The 24,274-nt window shown below is 40.8% G+C and overlaps 1 protein-coding gene across 13 annotated transcripts in view; it reads left to right on the top strand.

Moving 5' to 3' along the window:
- Positions 1 to 24,274, top strand: part of OSBPL6 (oxysterol binding protein like 6) — a 106,080-nt gene that overhangs the window by 36,735 nt on the left and 45,071 nt on the right. For all 13 annotated transcript variants that reach the window (XM_079977186.1, XM_079977184.1, XM_079977175.1 and 10 more), the window contains 3 exons: positions 19,309 to 19,576; positions 21,236 to 21,331; positions 23,392 to 23,514. In XM_079977186.1, the coding sequence (XP_079833312.1) occupies positions 19,475 to 19,576; positions 21,236 to 21,331; positions 23,392 to 23,514 (321 nt within the window). In that variant the 5' untranslated portion in view covers positions 19,309 to 19,474. The remainder of the gene's footprint in view (positions 1 to 19,308; positions 19,577 to 21,235; positions 21,332 to 23,391; positions 23,515 to 24,274) is intronic.

Genomic DNA, 24,274 nt, shown 5'->3' with positions numbered 1-24,274 from the left:
GTCTTCCTCTTCTCTGCCTTTGCCCTGTGCAAACAATTGGCCACTTAATTTCTGAACCCCTTTCTGTCTAGGACCCTCGTACCTACGGGACCACCTCTCCTGGTATGTCCCACAGAGAAACTTACGGTCTTCAAATAAAAACATCTTGAAGGTCCCAGGCCACAGAGAGGTTAGGCTGGCCTCAACTAGAGCCAGGGCTTTTTCAGCTGCGGCTCCGATCTGGTGGAACACTCTGTCACAAGAGACTAGGGCCCTGTGGGACTTGACATCTTTCCGCAGGGCCTGCAAGACAGAGCTGTTACACCAGGCCTTTGGCCAGGGCACAGCCTGACTCCCTCCCTCGGCAATCTTCGCGGAGCTCTGGCCCAATGGTTGCCAGTGGCTTGATTTGAATTAATTTAATAATGAATGATTTTAGAGTGTTGTGTTGTGTTGTACTTTTGTACTGTTTTATTGTTGTTAGCTGCCCTGAGCCCGGCTTCGGCTGGGGACGGCGGGATATAAATAAAATTTATTATTATTATTATTATTATTATTATTATTATTATTATTATTATTATTATTTCCTCCCCAAAGGTTCCATGCATTACAAAGGCATTTCATTGTTTCCCATGCAGTCTGTATATACTTTTTCCTTTGGGGAGGGCACCTTTCACGATATAGGTCTTTTCTCTGGACATTCTACTTTTTTAAAGCTTATACATTCTGCAATGCTGGGAGCAGTTCTTTCCTATCCTCCCCCTTCCCCAAGAATCATGATTTTGTTAGCATAGTCCAAAAAATATGTCACCCTGGTGCCAGAAAAGTCAACTTCTGATGGGTTTCAACACATCACCAACTGTGGTAGTTGCATCTGAGCAACTAGAGATTATATTTACTAGTCCTCTGTTATCATTGGACGGCAGTTCACAGCCATCATGGCCGAATGGATTTGGCAGCTTGCCAACCCACGGGAGCTCTTGGTGGTGCAAACTAGTATATATGCACCTCAATTGCTGCAAAATCTCTAGTTTACAGGGTGCATGCCAGATTTATAGAGCTATTGGTGAAATGAAATGAATGTATGATTTTGAACAGTTGAATATTGCTGTGCCCATCAGACTATGGGTTTTGAGAATACTATCCTTCTTTTCTAGCTATTAAACAGGTTTTAAATAACAGGATAATTTATTAACGACAAATCCCCCCTGGCTCCATGGAACATTACACCATTCATCTATGAATGTGAATCAGATCTAATAACAGAATCTTTCATCTTTGGTTTCATCTGACCTAGGCCTTGCATGTGCCCGATTCTCCTGTACCAATAGTTCAGGTATTGGATTCCTCTCTGGAAACAGAGGCTCTTTTATATTGTAGTTTCAATGTTTTAAAGATGGGCTTACCCAAAAAGTTTGTGTTAAAACATCTGAAGTTAGGGATAGGGTGCTTATCTGTTTTACATTGGGGCAAGCATTGTCCTCCAGTACAAAGATTGCCCTTTCCCTGGTTTTTACATTGAGGTAAATGCAGCCTATGAGAGTCCTTTTCTAAGGTAAGTCAAGAGTTTTTTCCTCTGTGTCCTGAGTAGGGCACATATCCATATTAGCAAATTGGTAACCCACTTCTTTTCTATTCTGTTAAAGTGAACGTTTTATGTTTACACTAATACAAGATATCAGCCGCCCTGAACTCTTCATCCATCTACTTCCAATACTGTGGGCAAAATAATGGCATTGTCTGAAACTGATTTGAATATAACTAAAGCTTTGAGTTGTCACATTGAAAGAAAAAGGGGGGAAAGATTGTGTTGTGGTTCCAAAATCCACATCTGGGTTAAATAGAAAAAGGAAATTCATTCTTTCAGTTTAAGGTTTTCTGAAGTTTACATTTGATAGTCCTTACGTGATAACTTTTAAGAGGAATAATCAGAGCCAAATTGGGCTTGCCGATTGGAATGTTGGTGGTTTGAATCTGCGTGGCGGTGGTGAGCTCCCGTTGCTCTGTCCCAGCTTCTGCCAACCTTGCAGTTCAAAAGCATACCAGTGCAAATAGATAAACAGATACCACTGCGACGGGAAGGTAAATGGCATTTCTGTGCACTCTGTCACCAGTCACGGTGTTCCGTTGCGCCAAAAGCGGTTTAGTCATGCTGGTGACATGACCCGAAAAGCTGTCTGTGGACAAATGGCGGCTCCCTCAGCCTGAAAAGTGAGATGAATGCCACACCCCATAGTCGCCTTTGCCTGGACTTAACTGTTCAAGGCTCCTTTACCTTTACCTTTTCCAAATGTATATTTTTTGATATATGAGCCCTGGTGGCTGCTTACCTGTGTCTTGTGAGCGGCAGGGGCTGGTAGCGGTGGTGGGACGATGAGTGGCGCGGAAAAGGGCTCCGGAAAGGGGCTGCTTAAAATGGCGGTCACTCAAGCGCTGCTGCTGCTGCTGCTGGCACCAACAAAGCCCAGCCCCCTTCCTCCTCTAGGCAGGGCGGGGAGAAGCCAAGAGGAGGGAGGGAGGAGGCGCCGCTGCCTATGTGAGGGAGAGGAAGAGAGAGGGAAAGAACACACGTGCTGGTGATCCGCATAGTAATTCCCGGACCCTCCGCGGGCTGGATCCAGAAGGCAATTGGGCCTGATCCAGCCCCTAGGCCTTAGTTTTCCTACCCATGCTCTTAAGAATATTAGGGAGCTGGCAGGTGAAGAAACATGGCTTTGTTTTTTGAAGTCTTCAGATGAGGACTAGACCATGTGAAAAATGAACATAAGATTTTAGCTGCAGTTCATTCATTTCCAGCTATCATTCTTGTTTTTTAAAAAGTGCACCTAATCATTCTGTTGTTGCACCCATTACCTAGGTTTAAAGTGCCATTTAGCTCCTAGCTTTCATATCTCAGTTTCTAGCACTGGGTAAATAGCAAATCAAATAACATGTTATCTACAGGGAAAGCTCTAAATCTTGTATTACCATAATGGTTGTAAAGGGGCGCTAGAAGGCTTTATTGTATCTATGCTTGTAAACTGAAAGTGGGCGCGGCAAATTTTGTTCAGGGCCGGAGTTTGCAAGTCCTGACTACAGTCTGTTTTTAAAATTAGTTGTTTTTTTCAGACCTGTAGGGAAAGGCTCTCTGTTAATCTAAGGTGACAATACCAACATTTTAAAAACAATAGAGAGAAAACCTTTCTGGAAATATCCTGCTGCACATGCACCGTTGAAAATACTGGCTCTGAGCAAGATATATGTCATTCAGTAGAGCGGCTACTGTATATACTGTACATTTGTCCACTATGTCAGTAAAGCAAGTTAAGCTGCATGAAGGCTAGTTATTATATAAGGTTTTGCACAGCAGAATCTGTTTTGCACAGGTCACAGCTGAAGAACACCAGTATAAGCTATTCAGCAGAAAACCTAGCCAAAGTACAAAAACATTTCTAGATGAGATTAGTGACTGCTTGTTCTGATTGGGGTGGAAATAACTTGAACAGGCCTCTCAAATTTTGGCAGGCTTATATGTATAATACTCTTTCTCTCTCTCTCTCTCTCTCTCTCTCTCTGTGTGTGTGTGTGTGTGTGTGAGAGAGAGAGAGAGAGAGAAAGATTGCTCCAAAAATTAAGGATTTTGCAACTTCTGTCCGTTTCTGAACATTTGATTTTGTTTTACATGAAAGACGTCAAAGTGTTCCTCAGGGTCCCTTCCAAATCTACAATTCTATGATTCTATGAAAGATGATGTAAATTAAATCCCTCTCTGCTTACGTACTATTGTACAGCTAGGTTATGCTTCGGGAGAACACTTAGTTTGCACCAGCATGTAACATTCATTTGGGGTTATTTATACCCCTAATGAACTTTGCTTTATGCCAGGGTCTCATTCTGGCATTCGTAAAAGTTTGTGATTTTGAGAAGGCGGGAGGTGGTTTCTGAACCGCTAAATGTGATGAATCTGCACAGAAGCAAAATACAGTGTTCGTGAGGATGAAAAAAAAGAAGGCAACAGAGAGAAAATGTGGGAGAGGAGGAGGAGGAGGCGGCAGCGGCACTGCCTCTGTATGGAATACAGATTGACGTAATTGAGAATGCTCTGCACTGTTCTGAAATTTAAAGCTGGCACAAGTGCAAGGAGACACTTTGCAGGGACATTTCTGCTAGGCTAAACAGAACACTGAGAGGAGTCATAATGTATTTGGACTGCAAGGCTATTATTGGGGTAAACCTGAAAAAGAAGAAAGCGTAATAGTGCGGGCAGGGATATGTGACCATTGCCGTTCTAAGCTAGAAATTAGAAATTTACAACCATCAGGGAAATGAAGGTTTTAGAGTGATTCCCACCCACCACCCATCAATATGACAGCCATAGGAGGAATTGCGGCTTATGAGTAATACTGTATGAGAAAAGCCATAAAGCAAATTATGATTTAGCTCATCCAAGGCATACGTTCCCGGTTGATTAGGATTCTTCATTATTGTAAAGGTGATGATGTCGTCACTGTGATTGTTTTGTTGAATCAGAATGATTTGCTATATAACGCTACTCTGGCTTCTCAGCTTCAGCAGACGTGAAGCATCAAGATGCACTTCAGAAGAGTTTGCAGTGTGGGGTTTCCTTTTGTATTTCAGTAGAAAATGCTTTGGGGCATGGGGAATACTAGTGTGTGCATGCCTTTTCCATGCACAGCTGCCCTAGCCTGACATTGCCAAATGTATTTATTGTTTGCACGGCTGTGATGCTGTTCCTTTGAATGACAATGCTCAGGCAATTGCAGGAAAAAAAGAAAAGCAGGACAAAAAAAAAATAGTAGCTGAAACAATCTTGAGTCAAGATTCATAACAAAGAATATTAAAAGCCCCTTCAGTTACTTGAGTTGGTCCTGATGCAGAACTGGAACAGAAATGGAGACGCCTTTCAGGACTTCCGGGACGCCGCGGCCGCAGAAAAGGAGTGCGAGATAACTCCTCCGGGGGAGTCTCGAACAGCATGGAGAATTAGAGGGGTCGCGAAGGCTACGTGAACCCTGAAACCACAGGAGGGAATCCTGCGGGACAAAGCACCCTGCGACGCTGCCTGTGCTCGCCTGTGTTGCCGGCGTTTAACAAGGCTGGAGCTGCAGCATAAAGGGGAGGCAACAGACTCCATGCTGTGAAGCCTCAAGCTCCGAGGGAAAGCGGCGGACCTCCAACAGCAGTGGAGAAGCTGGGAAGTAGCTATAAAACACTGTGGAAAAAGCAGTGGGGACAAAAGAAATATTGGAAAATACTTAGATAAGATTAAAGGAATGTTTTGATAAGAACCCAGCGGAGAAGAAATAATTGGTGAAAAGGAGGAGGAGTCCACCCCTGGCGGTAAGGTGAAAAAAGAGTATAGCGAGACGCTGGGAGAGAGGAAACAAGAAGAAGAAACAAGCCGCCAAGTGAGTGTGGTGGAAAGACCTCAGACACAAAGTATAAAGAGTCGAAGGCAAGGTAACAGTAGTGTAACAGTGAAACTATTAAATGGACTAGAGAGGGGGGAAAAAGACTTTTCTGTTTCATCGGGACGGAGTGCGCTATAGCCAGCGCGGGTTTCGGTGGAGGATTTCTGCTTTTAAATCTCAGGTTTAAATCTCAGGTTTGGGGAGAGTTGGGACTTAAACGGAGTGTGGAATATAGGCACCCTCTCAGCACTCTGTGAGACTGTGTTTAAAGACTGTGAGACTGTGTTCAAAGACAGGGACTGTGAGACTGTGAAAGATCGCCATATTGAGCAAGTTAAAGGGGAACCGCCTTCGTCATCCCAATCTGATACGTTTTTTCGATCTTCAGAGATGGCTGCGACTCTCTTCGGGATTTAAAGAGACATACACCCCGGGACTTAAAGTTAAAGAATACGTCTTCGCAGGACCCTGCCCACGAATTTGGGAATCCCCTGAATTTGGAAGTGCCTTTGGTGGTTCAGGTGTCTATTATATTTAACCATAAGACTTTGAGGATTTAAATACGTGTCTTGATTTAGGTACAGTTAAAATTGTATTATCATTATTTGATCTCAAATAAGGGTTAACTCTTGCAGTGTACCAATTTAGTTAATTTTGGACCCTTGTTGTAATATCTGAGAGACGTTAGCTTTGTTACCTCTATACCTTATCCCTACAGAATATTAGGAGGAATTAATCTTAAATATACAAATGCCGAATGGTTCTAAGAAGGGTGTGGTAACACCAGGGGAAAGGAGGCCTTCAAGACAAGAAGAGGGGAAGGAGGCAAGAGAAATTAGAGATTATGATAGTTTGATGGCTGAAATAAGAAAGGAATTTAAAAATAATGAACAGTATATCGAGAGAAAATTGATAGAGGTACAAGATATTTTAGATAAGAAACTGGAGAGAGTGGTGGGGGAATTGATAGGAAAAGTTAAAGATCTCTCGGTAAGAACTAAGGCTTTGGAGGACTCAGTGAAAAGGGTGCAAAAGGATACGAAAGACAGCAAGAAAGAGATGGACAGGATTAGACTAGAAGTTAAAGAGATAGGAGCGACACAGGAAGAGTTGTTGGATAACATGGCTATGACGCAGATGCGACAAAATCAATCTAATCTAAAATTTAGAGGAATATCGGAGGATTCAAATGAGAATATTCGAGTTAAAGTGGTGAAAGAGCTGGCAAGATGGTTAGATAGAAAAGAAGGAGAGATAAACCATTCCTTGGTAAACATATTCCGAATAAGAATAAAATCGGCCAAAGCCAGAGGGAAAAAACTGCCAGGAGATGTAATAGCCATGTTTAATTCATTGGAGATAAGAAATGAAATTTTGAAACAGAACTACGTTAAAAGGTTATATATTGAAGAAAACCCAATTATTATTTATAAAGAGATTCCTTCGAGATTTCTTCGAAGGAGGGACCCATATAAAAAATTAACAAATCAATTGAAGAAAAATGGGATCTTGTACAGATGGGAGTTTCCGGAAGGTATCTCATTTTATTTCAAGGAAAAAAAGTTTAAACTGTCTACCATTTCAGAACTTCAAAAATTTGCAAGGAGATACGAGAAGGACCTGGGGAAAATGATGGGGGAGGAGGAGGAGGAGAACCAGCAGGGGGAAGAAAGGGGGGGGGAGTGAAGAAGAAGAAAGAGAGGAGAGTTCAATAGGAGAAAGAGAAGAACTAGAGAAAGGAGACAAAGAACAGTAGATTGTGTATAGGCCTGATAAGTTAATTAATATTACATAACAGATGGCGTTAAAAATACTAAACTGGAATGTGAATGGGCTGAACAATAAAAATAAAAGGAACCAGATTACACATGTACTATTGAAAAAGAACTGTGATTTAATATGTCTCCAAGAGACACATATAATAAATAAGCATAAGAGATTATTAAGCAATAAGAGACTGGGGCTAGATTTTGTGACATCAGATAGGGTGAAGAAAAGAGGGGTGGTAATTTATATAAAAGAAAAATATGACCCACAACTATTGTATAAAGATGATCAAGGGAGAGTAGTCATAGTTCAGATGGTGTTTCAGGGAGAAAAAATAATTGTTGTGGGAATATATGCTCCAAATGATAAAAAATCTGCCTTCTATTCTGAATTAGGAGACAAATTGATGGAATGGATGGACCAAAAATGATATTAATGGGAGACTTTAATGGGGTGGTGTCTCCAAGCCTAGATAAGTCAATAAAAAAACAAGAGAAGAAGAAAGGTAAATTACCGCGATCTTTTTTTGATATGGTAAATAATCTGGGATTAATTGATGCTTGGAGACTCAAAAACCCCACTATAAAACAATATACTTTCTTCTCAAATCCAAATCAAAGTTGGGGGAGAATAGATAGCATTTGGATTTCGAAGGAACTGACTCAGAATTTAACTAAATCGGAAATTCTTTCACGAACTATATCTGATCACAATGCGGTTTCCATTGAGTTAAAAGGTAAGGATATCAAAACAGCCAGATGGAGAATGAATAAATTTTTATTTAATGACCAGAAGATTGTGAATAAGGCAATAGAGACAATAGAAGATTATTTTAAATGGAATTTAAATGGGGAAACTGCTATAGAGACGGTGTGGGACGCAGGAAAGGCAGTTATGAGGGGCTTTCTAATACAGAAAAATAGTCAAGTAAGAAAAGAAAAAGAGATAAAGAAGGAACAGATCCTAACACAGATTATGGAAAATGAAAGAAAGTTAACTATCAACCCCAGTGAGGAGACCGCGAAGCAGAATATAAAGATACTACAAGCTAAATTTTCTACAATAATTGACCAAGAGGTAGAATGGAAAATTAAAATGATGAATCAGAGGACGTTTGAATCTGCAAATAAGATAGGCAAATATTTGGCGTGGCAAATAAGAGAAAGAAGAAAACAAAACACGATTAGTAAGATAAGGGAAGGAGAAAGGATTGTGGAAGAACCAAAAGAAATAAGAAAGATATTCCAAAAATATTATAAGGATTTATATAAAAGAGGAAAGGAAACAAAACAAGAAATAGACTGCTTTTTGCAAGAACATCACCTAAAACAAATTTCAAAAGAAGAAAAAGAGATATTAGACCAGACAATTACTCAAGGAGAGATAAAGAAGGCCATTAAAAAGATGAAAAGTAGGAAAGTGCCAGGGCCAGATGGCCTTTCGGCCAAATATTACAAAACGCTAAGTAACCAAATATCCCCAGTGTTAGGAGAAGTGATGAATAATATATTAAAGGAAGGAAGGATCCCGAATACTTGGAAGGAAGCATATATCACCTTGATTCCTAAAAAAGATGCAGATACCTTGGAAGTGAAAAACTATAGGCCAATTTCATTATTAAATAATGATTACAAGCTATTTGCAGATATAATGGCAGAAAGATTAAAAAAGGTCCTGAACAATAAAATACATAAAGATCAAACGGGCTTCCTCCCAGGGAGACAATTAAGGGAAAATGTAAGGAACTTGATAGATATTATTGAATATTTGGATATGAGTATAGATAGACAAGCGGCCTTGGTGTTCATAGACGCTGAAAAGGCGTTTGATAATATCTCGTGGGATTTCTTGAAGAAAAGTCTGGAAACGATGGGAATGGGAGAGAAATTTAGAAAAGGCATAGAAGCAATATATAAGGAACAGAAGGCAAAGTTGGTAATAAATAATACCACAACAGAATACTTTAGTATATATAAAGGAACTAGACAGGGCTGCCCCCTGTCTCCTCTATTGTTTATAACAGTATTAGAAATACTGAACGAGAGACTAAGGGGGGCAACAGAAGTTAAAGGAGTCAAGGCAGGAAAGAGGGAATATAAAATCAAGGCCTTTGCAGATGACATCGTATTAACCTTAGAAGACCCAAAAAATAGCGTAAAAGAAGCTTTACAAAAAATTGACGAATTTGGAGCCGTGGCAGGACTTAAGGTAAATAAAAATAAAACCAAAATGTTGGTCAAAAATTTAACAAAGGAAGAAATGATAGATTTAGAACAAAGGACGGAAATTGCGGTAGCTAAGAAAGTGAAATATCTTGGAATATGGGTCACAGCTAAGAACATAAATTTATATAAGGATAATTATGATGTCACCTGGAGGAGTATAAAGAAAGACATGGAAATTTGGGGGAGGATGAAACTCTCCTTTTTGGGGAGGATAGCTGTTGTTAAAATGAATATTCTGCCTAGAATGCTATTTCTATTTCAAACGATCCCCATACTTAAAGGCTTAAAACAATGTAAAGAGTGGCAGAGAGCCTTGGCGAAATATATTTGGCAGGGGAAAAGGCCACGGATAAAAATGAAAATTTTGATAGATAAAAAAGAAAGAGGGGGCTTTTCTCTCCCGGACCTGAGTCTATACTATGAAGCGGCTTGCATACTCTGGTTAAAAGATTGGATAAAACTGGAGAATAGAGACCTATTGGACCTGGAAGGTTTTAATAATTGGTACGGATGGCATTCGTACCTTTGGTATGGGAAAGTGAAGGTCCACAAGAGCTTTTTAAACCATATTTTTAGGGGACCGATATACCAAGCATGGGAAAGGAATAAAAACCTCCTTGAAAGAAAGACTCCCTGGTGGATTTCACCAATAGAGGTTCTAACGGTCAAGAAAACAAACATGGAGGAGAAAAACGCCACCTATGAAGAAATGTTAAGAAAAACAGACCAAGGGCCCAAACTCAGACCTTATGAAGAGATAAACAGCTTATTCACTGGTTGGTTGCAATACCACCAGGTGAATGATTTGTTAAAAGAGGATAAGAAGAAGTTGGGTTTTGATGATAAAAAATCAAAATTTAACATAGAAGTAGTAGAAGGTAAAAACAAAACCCTATCCAGAATTTATGATATACTATTAGAGTGGTATACAAAGGACGAGGAGGTGAAGGAGGCAATGATTAAATGGGCAATTGACTTTGGTTATAACATCAATTTCGAAAGGTGGTCGGAAGTGTGGAATTGTAACATAAAGTTTACAGCATGTATGGCACTGAGAGAAAATGTTTGGAAGATGTTATATAGGTGGTACCACACCCCTGTGAAATTGGCCAAAATGTATAGATTAAAGGATAAGAAATGCTGGAAGTGTGGTGAGGTGGAGGGTGATCTATATCATTTATGGTGGACATGTAAAAAGGTGAAAGGCTTTTGGGAATCACTTTATAATGAGCTTAAAAAAATACTTAAGTACACTTTTCCCAAAAGACCTGAAGCCTTTTTGCTGGGAATGACGGGCAAAGAAATCAAAAAGGAAGACAAGACGATATTCCTCTATGCCACCACAGCAGCGAGAATTATGTTGGCACAATACTGGAAAGTGGAAACCATCCCCAGCATAAATGACTGGCAGATTAAAATGGTAAATTATGCTGAGCTTGATAAATTAACAGGTAAAATAAGAGATCAAGATGAACAGAAATTTCTGAAAAATTGGAGTAAATACTGGAACTATATTGGAATAAATGTCTAATGTGAACTGGCGGGGTTAGAACAATACTACCAGCGAGTGAATTTAGGATTATAGATTAAAAATCAAATACGTAATGGAAGTAGATATTCGATACTTACCAAAAGGGTGGAAGGGAGTCTAGGGTGTTTTTCTTTTCTTTTCTTTTCTTTTCTTTTCTTTTCTTTTCTTTTCTTTTCTTTTTCTTTTTCTTTTTCTTTTTCTTTTTTTTTTTTGCACGATGTAGCTAAATTATTTTCTTTGTATAGTTGGAAAAAGGAAAAAGTTGGCTTGTATATCTCTGTTGTAGTGACCCCTTTTTTGTAATCTTTTCTGTATATATATATATATATATATATATATATATATATTTCTTTTTTATATGTCTGTTTTGTGTATAACTTTAATAAAAATGTATTCAAAAAAAAAAGAAAAGAAATGGAGACGCCTTTCAAAATGATCATCTAAGTCGGCAATTTAAACGCACTGGAACGCTCCTAGTTACCATAAATGCATCAGAGCTTCTAAAGGGTTAGAAAAGTGTGCTCAATCATGTAGGCAGACGACAAATAGGGAAGGCAGATGTCATGTTGACCTCCTGTCACCAGAATATGATTATCTGTTGTTTGACCTCCACCATCTATTTGAGGTTATCATTGATGAAATCAGTCTTAAGCTTTAGAAATTTGAAGCTAGCAGGATTCTACAAAATAAAAATAAAAATACTATGCCTATATTTTGAAACAGGCGTAAGAAAAATCATTCTTACAGAATATATGGGGAATGGATAGTTGGGGAAAGCGAACACAAAGTGGACTCAATACAATACATTTTACTACTGTAGCAAAATAATAATAAAAAACCACAAATTCTCGTCAGGGACTATATGATCTGTCCCACAGTGCAATATTTTATGAAGTAGGGAATGTGCAGACAGGCAGCCTCAAGTATGAGATAGGAGCATTTGACCCATTTATCTGCGAAGTGTCGAGATAAACTCTTGATGCCACCTAGAAAAGTACATTAAATTGCAAGAAAAATAGGTATTTTACACGACTTCCATGGTGATATTTGTAACTTTGCATAGCTTCCCTTTCCCAGTAGAATTTGATAGGCTGCTGGAATTTCACACTGTGCTTGACTTTTATAAGCCTTTTTTTTTTTTTTTGGCCAGGCTGGCCTAATTAAATCTAAATATTAGCAGAGATTTTTTATTTCTGTTCTTTACTAACATGCTCCACGGTTAACTAGGTGACTTTGACATCTCTTGACTGCGGCATAGAAATAGCTTATGTGAGCAGTTATACAGAAAATAGCACTGTGACATCAAAATCTTGAATGTTCTGCACACTATGCCTCCCTCACTTCTTCTGTAAGTAGCACAAAGCCTCTCCTATCTACGTGCCCCCTAAATTATTTTTGAACAGCGCCCCCTCTTGCTCATTGCCCCCTTCTTTCAATCACCTACTTCCTTTACCCACTTCTGAAGGCCTCTGTCATTTCCTTATTATTATTTGCCGTTTTAAATCTATTTTACAATAATAAGAACACATGATGCGCCCTGCTGGATCAGACAAAATTCCCAACTAGTCCAGCATCTGGTTCTCAGAGTGGCCAACCAGATACCTATGGGGAGACCATATATTATACTAACTGTTGTTATTACTGTAATGGAAAATGTGTGTTGATTTTAGCTAAAATAGACTGGATGGAGTACTAGTTGTTAAATTTAACAAGATGCTAAATTAAATCTAACAACATCTGGAGGACACCCTCTTGGCTACCCCTGCTTTAGGTGCTGCAGTCTTTAGTTTTCTCATGTTGTGTTGGAAAATGGAGTGTAATCCAGAAATTGTCCCCTAGAGCTAGTTTCACATGCTGAGGCGGTTGATCTTGTATTAAGGAGTTGTTTTGCAAATAAAAATTGCTTGTTTCCCATATGCATGTTATTAAATATCATGTGTTTTGCTGCATTTTTGAGCTGCATTGTTTTTAAGCACACTTTTGAATTTGCAGAACTTATAACCTAATTGCTTCTGACCGTGACAAAAACAAAATTGATATTTTACTGCTTGAGAAAAGGTCAGCAAACACATTACTGAGTTCTGCATTATACTATAGAAACGGTGGTTGGTTGATTGATTGTATGTGTTGGCCTGCAGCAAAGAAAATAGTGCGTTTTCAAGATTAGTACAATTTAACAATTTAATAAATTATGCTGCTTTCCTAGGCTTTAAATTATATTCCCAAAGTTCATACAATTCATGAGCACACATATTTCTTTCCTGAGCCAGTGTTAGCTGTTGGTAAGCGTTGGGTTTGGGTGTGGAAGGCCCAGTTCGCATCCATGTCAAGAAATATAGGAACTTTATAAAATGGAAGATAGAACAAGCTGTTGATACTGTGTTAGAGCCAGACATAGTTGTGCTTAAAGTAGACCCATTGAAACCAATGCTTAACTAGTCATGACTAGCTTACTTCTCATTGGTTTCATTGTATCTATGCTAAGCATGACTAAGTGTGGATCAGGACTATTGATTCTATTACCAGTGTTTCCTTATACCAGGGATGAGGAACCTGTGGCCTTCAATAGTGCTAAACTAAAACACCCATCACCTCTTGCTGTTAACCATACCCCCTTGGGTTGATGGGTTCTGGAGTCCAAACATGCACGGAGGACCACAGGTTCCCCATCCCTGTCTTATACGCTTACTTTGGACAGCTGCTTACTGTCAAAGGAAGCATATGACCATAGATAAGGGTCATTGCTATCCTGCATCCTAAATGCATGTATATTGAGTAATTTGGGTGCCAGGGTACTGCTAACAATACATTACCATTTAATCTGCTCATAATGATTTTGTACCTGTGAAACTAGTGGATGTCTTAAATAATACAGAATTTGTTCTGGTTCAGCCTTTGCTAGTCTGGTGCCCTCATGAAGTTAGGGCAGATGGGAATTGTAGTCCAAACATCTGCCTTCTTGAATAACATACTTTCTCATTTGAATAGGTGATGGATATTTTCCAATAAATCGTAGAAAACTCACTTGCTTTCATGCCTTATATGGAGTGAAGCCATCCATAGAGCTCAATAATGTCTACTCAGATGCGAGGGTTTCAGATGGGAGCCTTCTCCATCTCTACCTGAAATGCCAGGGATTAAAACTGGGACATTATGAATGCTACGTATTGCCTTTCCCATATTGATGCTAATGCTGTCAATGCTAAGGAGAGGTTCTCTTCTCCAGTGATAATGTTCCCCTGAAAGGTCTTGCTTGACATCAACGTTGCTGTCCTTTAGGCATCAGGAAGAACCTTTCTTTTTGCCCAAGCTTTTGAAAAGTCTCTTATAGTGATGTGCCTTAGTAATGTTTTAGTTATTTTTGCTGCAACCAAGGTATTCGGTTTGCTGTGTTTGCTATGCCATTGGGAATCACACTGGGATGCAGATAATGAAGGGTAGTATCAAAAGTTTGAGTAACTACATGATGCTTCTGGCATCTTGTAATTTTGCAAAATGAGGCAAAAATTGGGGCACTGTGTGTGTGTGTGTGTGTGTGTGTGTGTGTGTGTGTGTGTGTGTGTGTTGTGTACAATTATGCCCCAGTATAGCAGGCTGACTGGACTACCTTACTTTCATGTGCCTTGTGGCCAAACCATTCTTTGAGTCTGTTAAATGTACCTTGACATCACAATCTGCCACACTCTTTAGTCCAAATGTCAGCTTTATTCCTCTCATCTTCCCCACTACTCTTACTATCTGAGACGGTACCTTGAGACAAATTGCCATAGGTATGTCTGAGGGAGTAATCATAACCCTTACCCTATCATTCTCTGCTCTACCTAGCAAACTTGCATTTATAGTATGCTTTTTATTATTACATTTACATCCAGGATTTCCTCCCAAGGAGCTCAAGGCAGCATATATGGTTCCTCCCATATTTTATCCCTGGAACAACCCTCTGAGGTAGATTAGGCTTAGAGAACCTGACTGGCCCAAGATTACTCATTGAACTTCATGGCTGAATGGGAATGCGAAGTTGGGTCTCCTAGACCCAGGCCACATTCACACCATGCATTTGAAGTGCTCTTAAACCATTTTAAGCAGTCATGGCTTACCCCCCCCCCCAAGAATTCTGGGAACTGTAGTTTGTTAAGGGTCCTGAGAATTGTTAGGAGACTTGTATTCCCCTCACAGAACTGCAGAGTGGTTTAACAATTAATCATTTTTCACAGGGAACTCTGGAGGTTGTAACTTTGGGAGGAGAATCGAGGTGCCCTAAAAACTCTCAGAACCCTTAACTAACTACGGGTTTCAGAATTATCTTAGTGCTTTTAATTCATGATGTGAATGTGGCCTTATCCACCACACTGCATGGGCTGCCTTGTTTTAGTTATTTCCACACACAGTGTTGTTCACCAGTCAAACCTAGCAACCTATTTCTCTTGTTTTTCTGTGAAACAATTGGTTATTACCTTGCTTGGATCTAGCAATGACACACTTTATAAAAAGTGCAGGGCACAGACCCAAGAGTCAGATCTCTTTCTCTCTATATATATATCTTACACACACATCCACATGACCAGTGCTAAATATAAATATAAAATTTTCCACATGAATCAACTGAAGGGAGCTCAGATGTTTCAAAAACCCATTAGATTTCCATTTACCCAAGGTCTAGTTGGCAAGTTTTTTTTAATGTCCTCTGTTCGCCATAAATACCTGAAAGCCTTTCCTTTCTGTCTCTTGAATAAGCTCTTGAGTGCAGCTCAGTGAACTACCATAAATTTATTATTTCACTCTTTTGTTGTGATATGCCAAACCTTTAAAGGTGCAGCTATTTTGAATGTTGTAATTGATTTTTAAATTCATGCTAAAACAAGAGGGCGTGTGCATCCTGAAATAACAAATTTTATTTTAGAGCAGGGTTTCCCAAACTTGGGTCTTCAGCTGTTGTTGACTACAACTCCCATCATCCCTAGCTAGCTAGGTGGTATAATTATACATTATGAATACAATCTCACACATTTTTATGGTGTAAGTGTAAAGACAATGCAGCATTTTCCTATATACTTGCAGGGCATTGCGACTACAGTACAGTTGGCACTCGATAGGGTAGGGAGTTTGCTTGGATCATGGAAAACAACACTCTGTTTCATAGAATCCTAGAATTGTAGACTTGGAAGGGACCACAAGGGTCATCTAGTCCAACCCCCTACAATGCAGGAATTTTCTGCCCAATGTGGCGTTTGGACCCACAGCCCTGGGATTAAGAGCCTCATCTCATGATGTACCATAATTCCCATGGAACATTCTGCACCAAATTAAAAGGAAATGCCTCTTAAGCTGATGTTGGCAGCCTAGCTGCCACTTGAAGAAGTGGCGAAATTTTCTTTGATTTTTAAGAGAGAGGAAAGGAGAGGCTCTCAGCCATCTTGTCATTAATGGCTAGCTACCCCAACACCCAGGAGTTCTGAGAATTTGCCCATCTTCAGGAGTTGTTTTTGCACATACACCTGCCCCTGAAAAACAGCAACACAACCCACTACTTTTGGAGCTGAGGAACAAAGTTGCTGGTTTGGGGGGAATCTGTAGAGATTTATTTTTCAGCCAACTCTAATTGTCTGTTGGGCTATCAATGCTAATTTCCCAAAGCATCTCATAGGAAGGGTTTAAAACTACCCTCTCCTAACTGCCACTACAGTGGTACCTCTGGTTACAAATGCTTCTGGTTATGAACGCTTCGGGTTATGAACTCCACTAACCTGGAAGTAACTGCTCCTGGTTACGAACTTTGCCCCAGGATGTGAACGGAAATCGTGTGCCAGGGGCACGCACGCAGCAGGAGGCCCCATTAGCGAAAGCGCGCCTCAGGATAAGAACGGTTTCAGCTTAAGAACAGACCTCCGGAACGAATTAAGTTCGTAACTAGAGAGGGGAGGCAGGACTGAGATGTGGAGATATGCTTCAAAGGTCTAGACTATGGGGAGCTCCGAAAAATCAATAATTATAATTTGGTCTTTTTTATTTTAGTTTTTATTTTATTTTAATTGGATTATGATTGGATATATCAATTGGATTTTTTTGGGGGAAATTAATAAAATTGATTTCTTTAAAAAAAGTTCGTAACCAGAGGTACCAGTGTAGTTCTTAGCAGATTCATGTATACCATATTCCTTCAATAAAGAAATGAACTGTTTGATTCCACTTGCTGGTATCTTCTCTCCCCCCCCCCTACTCTTCAGCAAATTATGGGTTTTCTCCTCTTAAGTGTTAATTTGCACTACAGTGCAGATTTGATTAAAATCCATAAGATTTCTTTGATAGTGTGACAGCTCCAGTGTTGGGGGAATGTGGGTTGAGAATGACTCTCAATACTGCTTTCCTTTCCTTTTTCTTCTGGTGTTTGGCACACCAGTGGCTGCTACTTAAAGAGTTTAGTCGGGTCAAAAAAGTGGCTTACCTTTTCAACAGTGGGGAGGAAGAAGAAGAAGAAGAAGAAGAATTTATTACTTATACCCCACCCATCTGGCTGGGCTTCCCAGCCACTCTGGGCGGCTTCCAACAGGATATTAAAAACACAATAAAAGATCAAACTTGAAAAACTTCCCTAAACAGGGCTGCCTTCAGATGTCTTCTAAAAGTCATTTAGTTGTTTATTTCCTTGACATCTGAAGGGAGGGCGTTCCACAGGGCAGGTGCCACCACTGAGAAGGCCCTCTGCCTTGTTCCCTTCGTGTCATCTTGGGATCAAAGCCAGAGTGTTTAGGACTAACCTCCTTTTGTAAATTGCCACAGAAATAACCATACTTTCTTATTCCAGGACGAAACACAGTTTTGTTGCTCAATGTAAGTTCCAAAGTGCGTTATGAATGTAGGCATATGGGCACATTGGATGGTAACAACCACATCCGTGCCATTTGTATGTGGAAAAGATGACGATGCTATGGTCACTATACATACTGGGCTTCCTACATGTTATTTAAATGATGTTTGCTATATGTCTGCATATATTTCTAAACAAAGCTGAGAGGTATGTGTAATGGGTAGGGAAAGCTGATTGTGAACCATTTCTGCTGCACGGTAAATTTGCACTTGAGAAACCAGGCAAGAGAGAACTGATGCCGTGTAATGAGGAATTGTGTTCTGCCATTCGTGAAAGTACTAGCTGGAAATCTTGCAGAGCAGAACGGAAATTGCCTCTGCCATAGAATTGCATTTGCTTTCACCAAAACTTATCCTTTAGAAAATATTTTATTGGCACCTCGTGGAAAAAAAACAATCTAGCAAGCTTCTGATATTTCTCAGTGGATTTGCATCTTTATTTTTCATATAAACCATTTGCTTCACGTTTTACTGGGTTTTAGTGTTTTTTAGTAGTTTGGTAGATAAGACCTAAGAGATTCCTAGGTAAATTCAGATATAACATAGAGTGGGCAGATTCCTCTCCCCAGCAGGATTCCCCCTCCCCCATTTACTGAGCAAGATTGTGTGTGTGTGTGTGTGTGTGTGTGTGTGTGTGTGTGTATCGCTCAATAAATGAAAACAAAACAAAATCCTGCTGGGGGGGGGGATTCCACCCACTTTATGTTATATTTGAATTTACCTAGGAATCTTAGTATACCTAGGAATCTTGGGCTTGCCGATTGAAAGGTTGGTGGTTTGAATCTCCGCATGAGCTCCACTGCTCTGTCCTGGTTCCTGCCAACCTAGCAATTTGAAAGCACAGCAGTGCAAGTCAATAAATAGGTACCACTGTGGTGGGAAGGTAAACTGCATTTCCGTGCGCTCTGGCTTCCGTCATGGTGTTCCTTTGCACCAGAAGCGGTTTAGTCATGCTGGCCACATGACCTGGAAAGCTGTCTGTGGACAAGATGAGTGCTGCACCCTAGTGTGGCCTTGACTGGACTTAATCATCCAGGGGTCCTTTACCTCTCTCTATATATATGATAAATAAATACTTACCATATTTTTCGCCCTATAGGACGCACTTTTCCCCCTCCAAACATGAAGGGGAAATGTGTGTACGTCCTATGGGGCAAATGCAGGCTTCAGGAGAGCCCCAGCGTGAGCCCCACAAGGTCGGGGGACAGCGGGGAGGCGGAACGCCGCCATCCCGCTGTCTCCCGATGTGGTTTGGAGGCTGACGGCGGGGAGACACGTGCTTCTCCCCGCCGCCAGCCCCGCAAGCTCCGGGGACAGCGGCGACCTGGTCTGAAGGCGGGCGGTGGGGAGAAGAGCGCTTCTCCCCGCTGCCAGCCCCACAAGCGCCTGGGGGGAAAATAAATTTCCCCCCTTTATTTCCCCCCCCAAAAAAACTTGGTGCGTCCTATGGGCCGGTGCGTCCTATGGGGCGAAAAATACGGTAATTGTAAGCATATACAATCTCTTCATCTTCTTTTTCTTCTTGTTAAAGGTCTGGCTTGGATGCCTTTTGAATTCCTCTTACCCTTGTGTGTAATGGACACTGTGAAATAGAAAAAATGCTGAAAATATTTTGGCTCCCTCCCTGTATGGAAGACTGAAAGGAGATTGATGTGGTCTTAATTGTCAAAGGAGATCACCAGTATCTAGCTGCAGCAATGAGTTCAGAGGAGAAAGGTATATCTCCCGCTCACAAAACCTCTACACCATCTCATAAAAGTGCCTCTTCTACTTCATCCTCCCAGCGGGACAGCAGGCAGGTAAGTGAAAGAATGCTAAATTATTCGCATTTAAGATGCCATCTCACTATAATTTCTTCAATGCGACAGCAACGCTTGGAGGTCAACATACAAAAGCTTTCTATGTAACATCAATAAAAATCCCCTACAGACCCTGTAATCTTTTGCTTTTTGCTGCTGCTTAAGAAAAGAGAAATATGCCAGGGATTTGGTGAATGCCAGGTGTGCTTCTGTACATAGGAAAATCTGTTTACACCTACTATTAGAGTAGAACTAGATGTAATGGCTGGGGCTCAACTAATGAGTCCTGGCAGTGGAAGCTCCTGTGCACCCCTTGTGCCCCCAAAATTGGCTCTGAGAGGGGTTAGGAGAATTGCATGCTGGTTGTGGGCCAGGGAAGGGGATGGTGAAATAATTATTGCACTGATGGAATGATCAGAAGACTGCCGCATGGAATTCCTCCCTATGTTGGCAATACATGACCACATCCACGTGTTTGCTAACAAATGGAGGATGAGGAGACTCTTCGGAGAGCAGCATAAAGAAAGAGAAACACTTGACTGGTCTACTGATTTCCCCTTGCAAATTCACCTTGCCCATGACTTCCCCCACCAGCTACATTCATCTGGGGTTTTATCTCTTTAACGAGGGTGGAATTCGCAGCTCCAATAGGGAACAGGGATAAATAAATCATTGGGAGGGCAGAATGCCTGGACAGATGTGCCTTAATGCCCATGGGTGACTTGCTGATGATCCCAGAGTTAACTTTATTGTAGGACTGAACTACTGAGTGTGTGCATTCGTATGCATAAGTCTGCTCCAAGACAATAAATTCAAAATATATTTTCCACGCTAAGGAACCTTGCAAGATGCAGCTTTTCCGTTAATTTAACAGTTGGCTTTGTTATGTACTTTCCCCTCCTATATTTCCCCTTCTGTTTGCAAACTACAAGGAAGGAAATTCTTCTTTCTTGTAATTTTAAGTCTCATATTATTTGCTGAATGTAATTTCCTCTTACAGAAACAGGGGAGAGATTAGCGACAGAATACATGCCTCTTCGTTGCGGCTGTTTCAACTGTACTTGCTTGACTAGTCGCAAGACAGTTGCGGATTGGGCAATCACAATGAAACAGGAAGCTGGGTGGGAGCAAAGGACGCTTCGCTCCCATCTCCTTGGTCAGAAGGAGGATGAGAGATGTCTGCTTATTAACCCTGCTTCCCCAAATGAGGAAGAGTGGCTTATCTTCAGCCCTGTGTTGTCTCATGCAGGATGGGAGATAAGCTCCCAATTCTTCCCTAGAAGAAAGGGCAGCGGAATGTAAAGGTATTAGATGAAACAGTGCAGCTAAACTCAACTCTCTATGACATTTCTGGGTTTTTTAAATTTGTTTGAGCGAATTCCTATCTCACCCTCCTATCCAAAGATAGATAAAAATTGCTAATCTTAGAGCAAGACACATGTGGTACTGCTAATATTCATTTGCACGTAAGGTGGTATTAAAGTGTAAAATACAGAACGGTAGAAATTTCTGAATTATAAGGGTCAGCGGAGGAAAATTTGGTAAGTTTCAAGGAATGGGGTGTTCTTCTGTAAACTATGCCGGCCTTTGGTCTCTGGTTTGTATGCAGAAAATATCCCTTCTGTGGCTTGGAATTGACTCCTCTTCTTTTTGCTTTAGAGTGGCCATGTGTTAGAGCGGAATTTTTCTTCTGGAAGCACAGATCCGGTACTTGGCAAACAGTTGCTAGAAAATGAACCAGTAGCTGTATCTAAAGTAAGTTAAGTTCACGGTGTCTGCACTAGAATTTGGTGTGCAAAACTTTTTCAATACATTGGCTTGGTTCAGTTTAGTTTGTTTATATAACTAATCATTGTAATTTTGTAAATACTGATCACATATACGGATGGAAGATTGTTAGCTTTTAAACAATTCTTGATTGCTTCATTGATCACTTTCAATTTTTTAATCCTTGATTTTATTTTGAAGTATGTAACAATAAAAGGTTTGTCATATGTAGCAATTAAAAGAATGAAGGATAGTTTAGGAACAGTACTTATGTTATGATATGGCTATCGCCAAAACTCCACACAACACTATTCACATGGACTGGCTCTCTGGTCTTCAGAACTCTTGGTTTGCATCCCACTAGTGGGTTGGAACCTGATTCAAGGTGCGTTGCAACAGGAGCACTACCATGAAAATATGTGGTAAACGATTAAGAAATGGTTCCCCAAATGCATGTTTGGGTTAAAAGTGGGTCCTGCATCTGAGAAGGTTGAGGATACCTCCACAATAAGTTTATATTCATTTATGAAATTTGTATATCACCCTTCATCTGAAGACCACAGGACAGTTCCAGTGCTTGCAGTAATACCCTGTGTGACTTGTGCTCAGCCACAAACTTGTGGCAGCAGCTTCTGTGTGCTTCCCTACCATACATTTAAAGCACATGGCCTCCTTCACAGAATCCTAGGAACTATAGTTTGTTAAGGGTGCTGGGAATTATAGCGCTCTCTCTCTGTGGGGTAAACTGCGGGGTAAAAGTTTCCAGGGTTGACGGGGGGGGGGGGGAGTAATGACTGTTAAAGTGTTATAAATGTGCTTTAAATGAATTGTGTGAATGTGACCAACAAACCTCATGAAAGAACTGCTTTTTAGCAGATTAGATTATGATGTTCTTTTTAAAGAAGAAAACCAAGCTTTTACCCTTTGGTTCTCGTGAGAAAAGAGTTCATCTTGGGGCTAATTTTGTCAGTGAAGCCTTTTGAGAACAGCCAAGTGACTTTGCAGGCACATTCAGAGAAGTTCTTTCAACACTAACCCCTTGTTCTCCCTTCTTGTGAGCTTCTAGAAAGGGCATGTAATTTATAAAACAGCATGACACCAGAACCGTTTATGAAACGACACCAAAGTTGAGTCATCCAGTCTGCTCTGTCTCCATCTGATCCATGCACTCTTATTTGAAAGAGTTCCCTTTGCAGAGTTGGAGAGAATAACATCGCTGATGGGTCTTGACACAGTGCTGGGTATCTGGCCTCAGAAGTCAAGTCTCACTGAGTTCAGTGGGACTTACTTTTATAGAAATGAACATTGGCTTGCAGCCTTAATGGTTTGAAGATATGGCTCGTACCATAAGTGGATTTAGGAGAATGTGACCGATATGGTCACACTTGGCTCACAGCCTTGGGGGTGCTGCAACTAAGATTTAGAATGGAGTGGGGGGCATGTTAGTGTGTGAGCGCCAACTCTTGGGGTCTCAGCAGATTTACTCAGAAAGTCTTCCTGCGTCTTCACAGCAGCAGCAGTCCAGCCCTCTCTTGGTGAATTCCTGTGACAAGAATAAACTCCTCACCCATGCAGTTCTTCTCTAAAGTCTTTATTATCTGCATTAGAAGTTGCACAACGCTACTGGTCTACATATAAAATAAGAAACAGAACTATATACAGATCTCTGCTCCCTTCAGCTATCGGGTCAGAGAGACAGGTTCACAGACTTTCATATATTCTGGCAGCCTCAATGACCAACTCTTGACTGCCTCACACTCAACAGCATCTCTCCAGACATCTGTTGCTGGGGAGAATTCTTGTTGCTAAGTTGATGTTTTAGGCGTGCCTCAAGGATGTGCTTCAAGGCCCTGTTTAAAGATTCGTTTGAAGTTTGTTTTGGCAATATACCAACAGGGCACTGGATGTTGGCATCACACAGGGCACCAGTAAAATTTGAGACCCCAAGATCTGCCACTGTTCATCCAACACAGTGCAAGTATTTCAGATAATATTGATCTCAACTCACAGAATTTGTTGGTGTTTCCCCCCCACTCTTCTTCCTTCAGGAGCCAGACAGCTGGGAAATTATAGAAGGCCTCAAAATTGGGCAGACCAATGTCCAGAAGCCAGACAAACATGAAGGGTTCATGCTGAAGAAGAGGAAATGGCCTTTGAAAGGTTGGCACAAGGTAAGGCATCCATAAACATCTTAGATGATCATTACTATAGATATTGTTGTTGTTGTTGTTATGCAGTTGCAGTTCTCGTAGCTGAGACACCTGCTGGTATTGCTAGGAAGCTATTAAGAGCTTACCTGCCTTTTCTCATATGTGCATTGTTTAGTCAGGATACTTAACTCCAGAAAAGTGGGAAATGGTAATCCCGTGATGAATTCAATGGATGGACTCAGGACCAAACTAGACATTCAATGCAACATTCTTCCAACACTGTTTTTTACAGCCTCAGGAGTCTGTGATGAGAAAAAAATGAGAGGATATGCTTGACCCTTTCCACTCTCGCTATTGTTTCATTCAAATTTTGAGGAGAACAACCAGAGAGCACAAACTCTCTCTTTTTTGAGTCCACTGCTCCTAATTACAATCTCTCATAGTGGCTTTAAAGAGAGAGGGAGAGGGAGAGAGAGAGAGAGAGAGAGAGAGAGATAGGAGGGAAGGTAACAGTGGGTGCTGTATGCAGGTTTTTTGCTTGCCGTTAGGTCATCTCCATTATAGTTTGGACTTCAAGGCCAGTGTTCTAGATGGGGCATGGCAGTTGGCGGTGGGTTGCCTGCTCTCCATGCTTGTGAGACATGGGTGGTCTGCCTTCTTCAGCCCAAGAGCTGCATTTCTTCATGAGCAATTTCACAGGGCAACTTGCCAGTGGTGGATGGAGTCAGAGGTGTGGGTAGAGCATATTTCAAGGACGCATTCCAGCCAGACAAAAGCACTT

This window comes from Podarcis cretensis (assembly GCF_951804945.1).
Source record: "Podarcis cretensis genome assembly, chromosome: 1".
NCBI lineage: Eukaryota > Metazoa > Chordata > Lepidosauria > Squamata > Lacertidae > Podarcis > Podarcis cretensis.
This window is presented reverse-complemented; position numbering and strand designations above follow the sequence as displayed.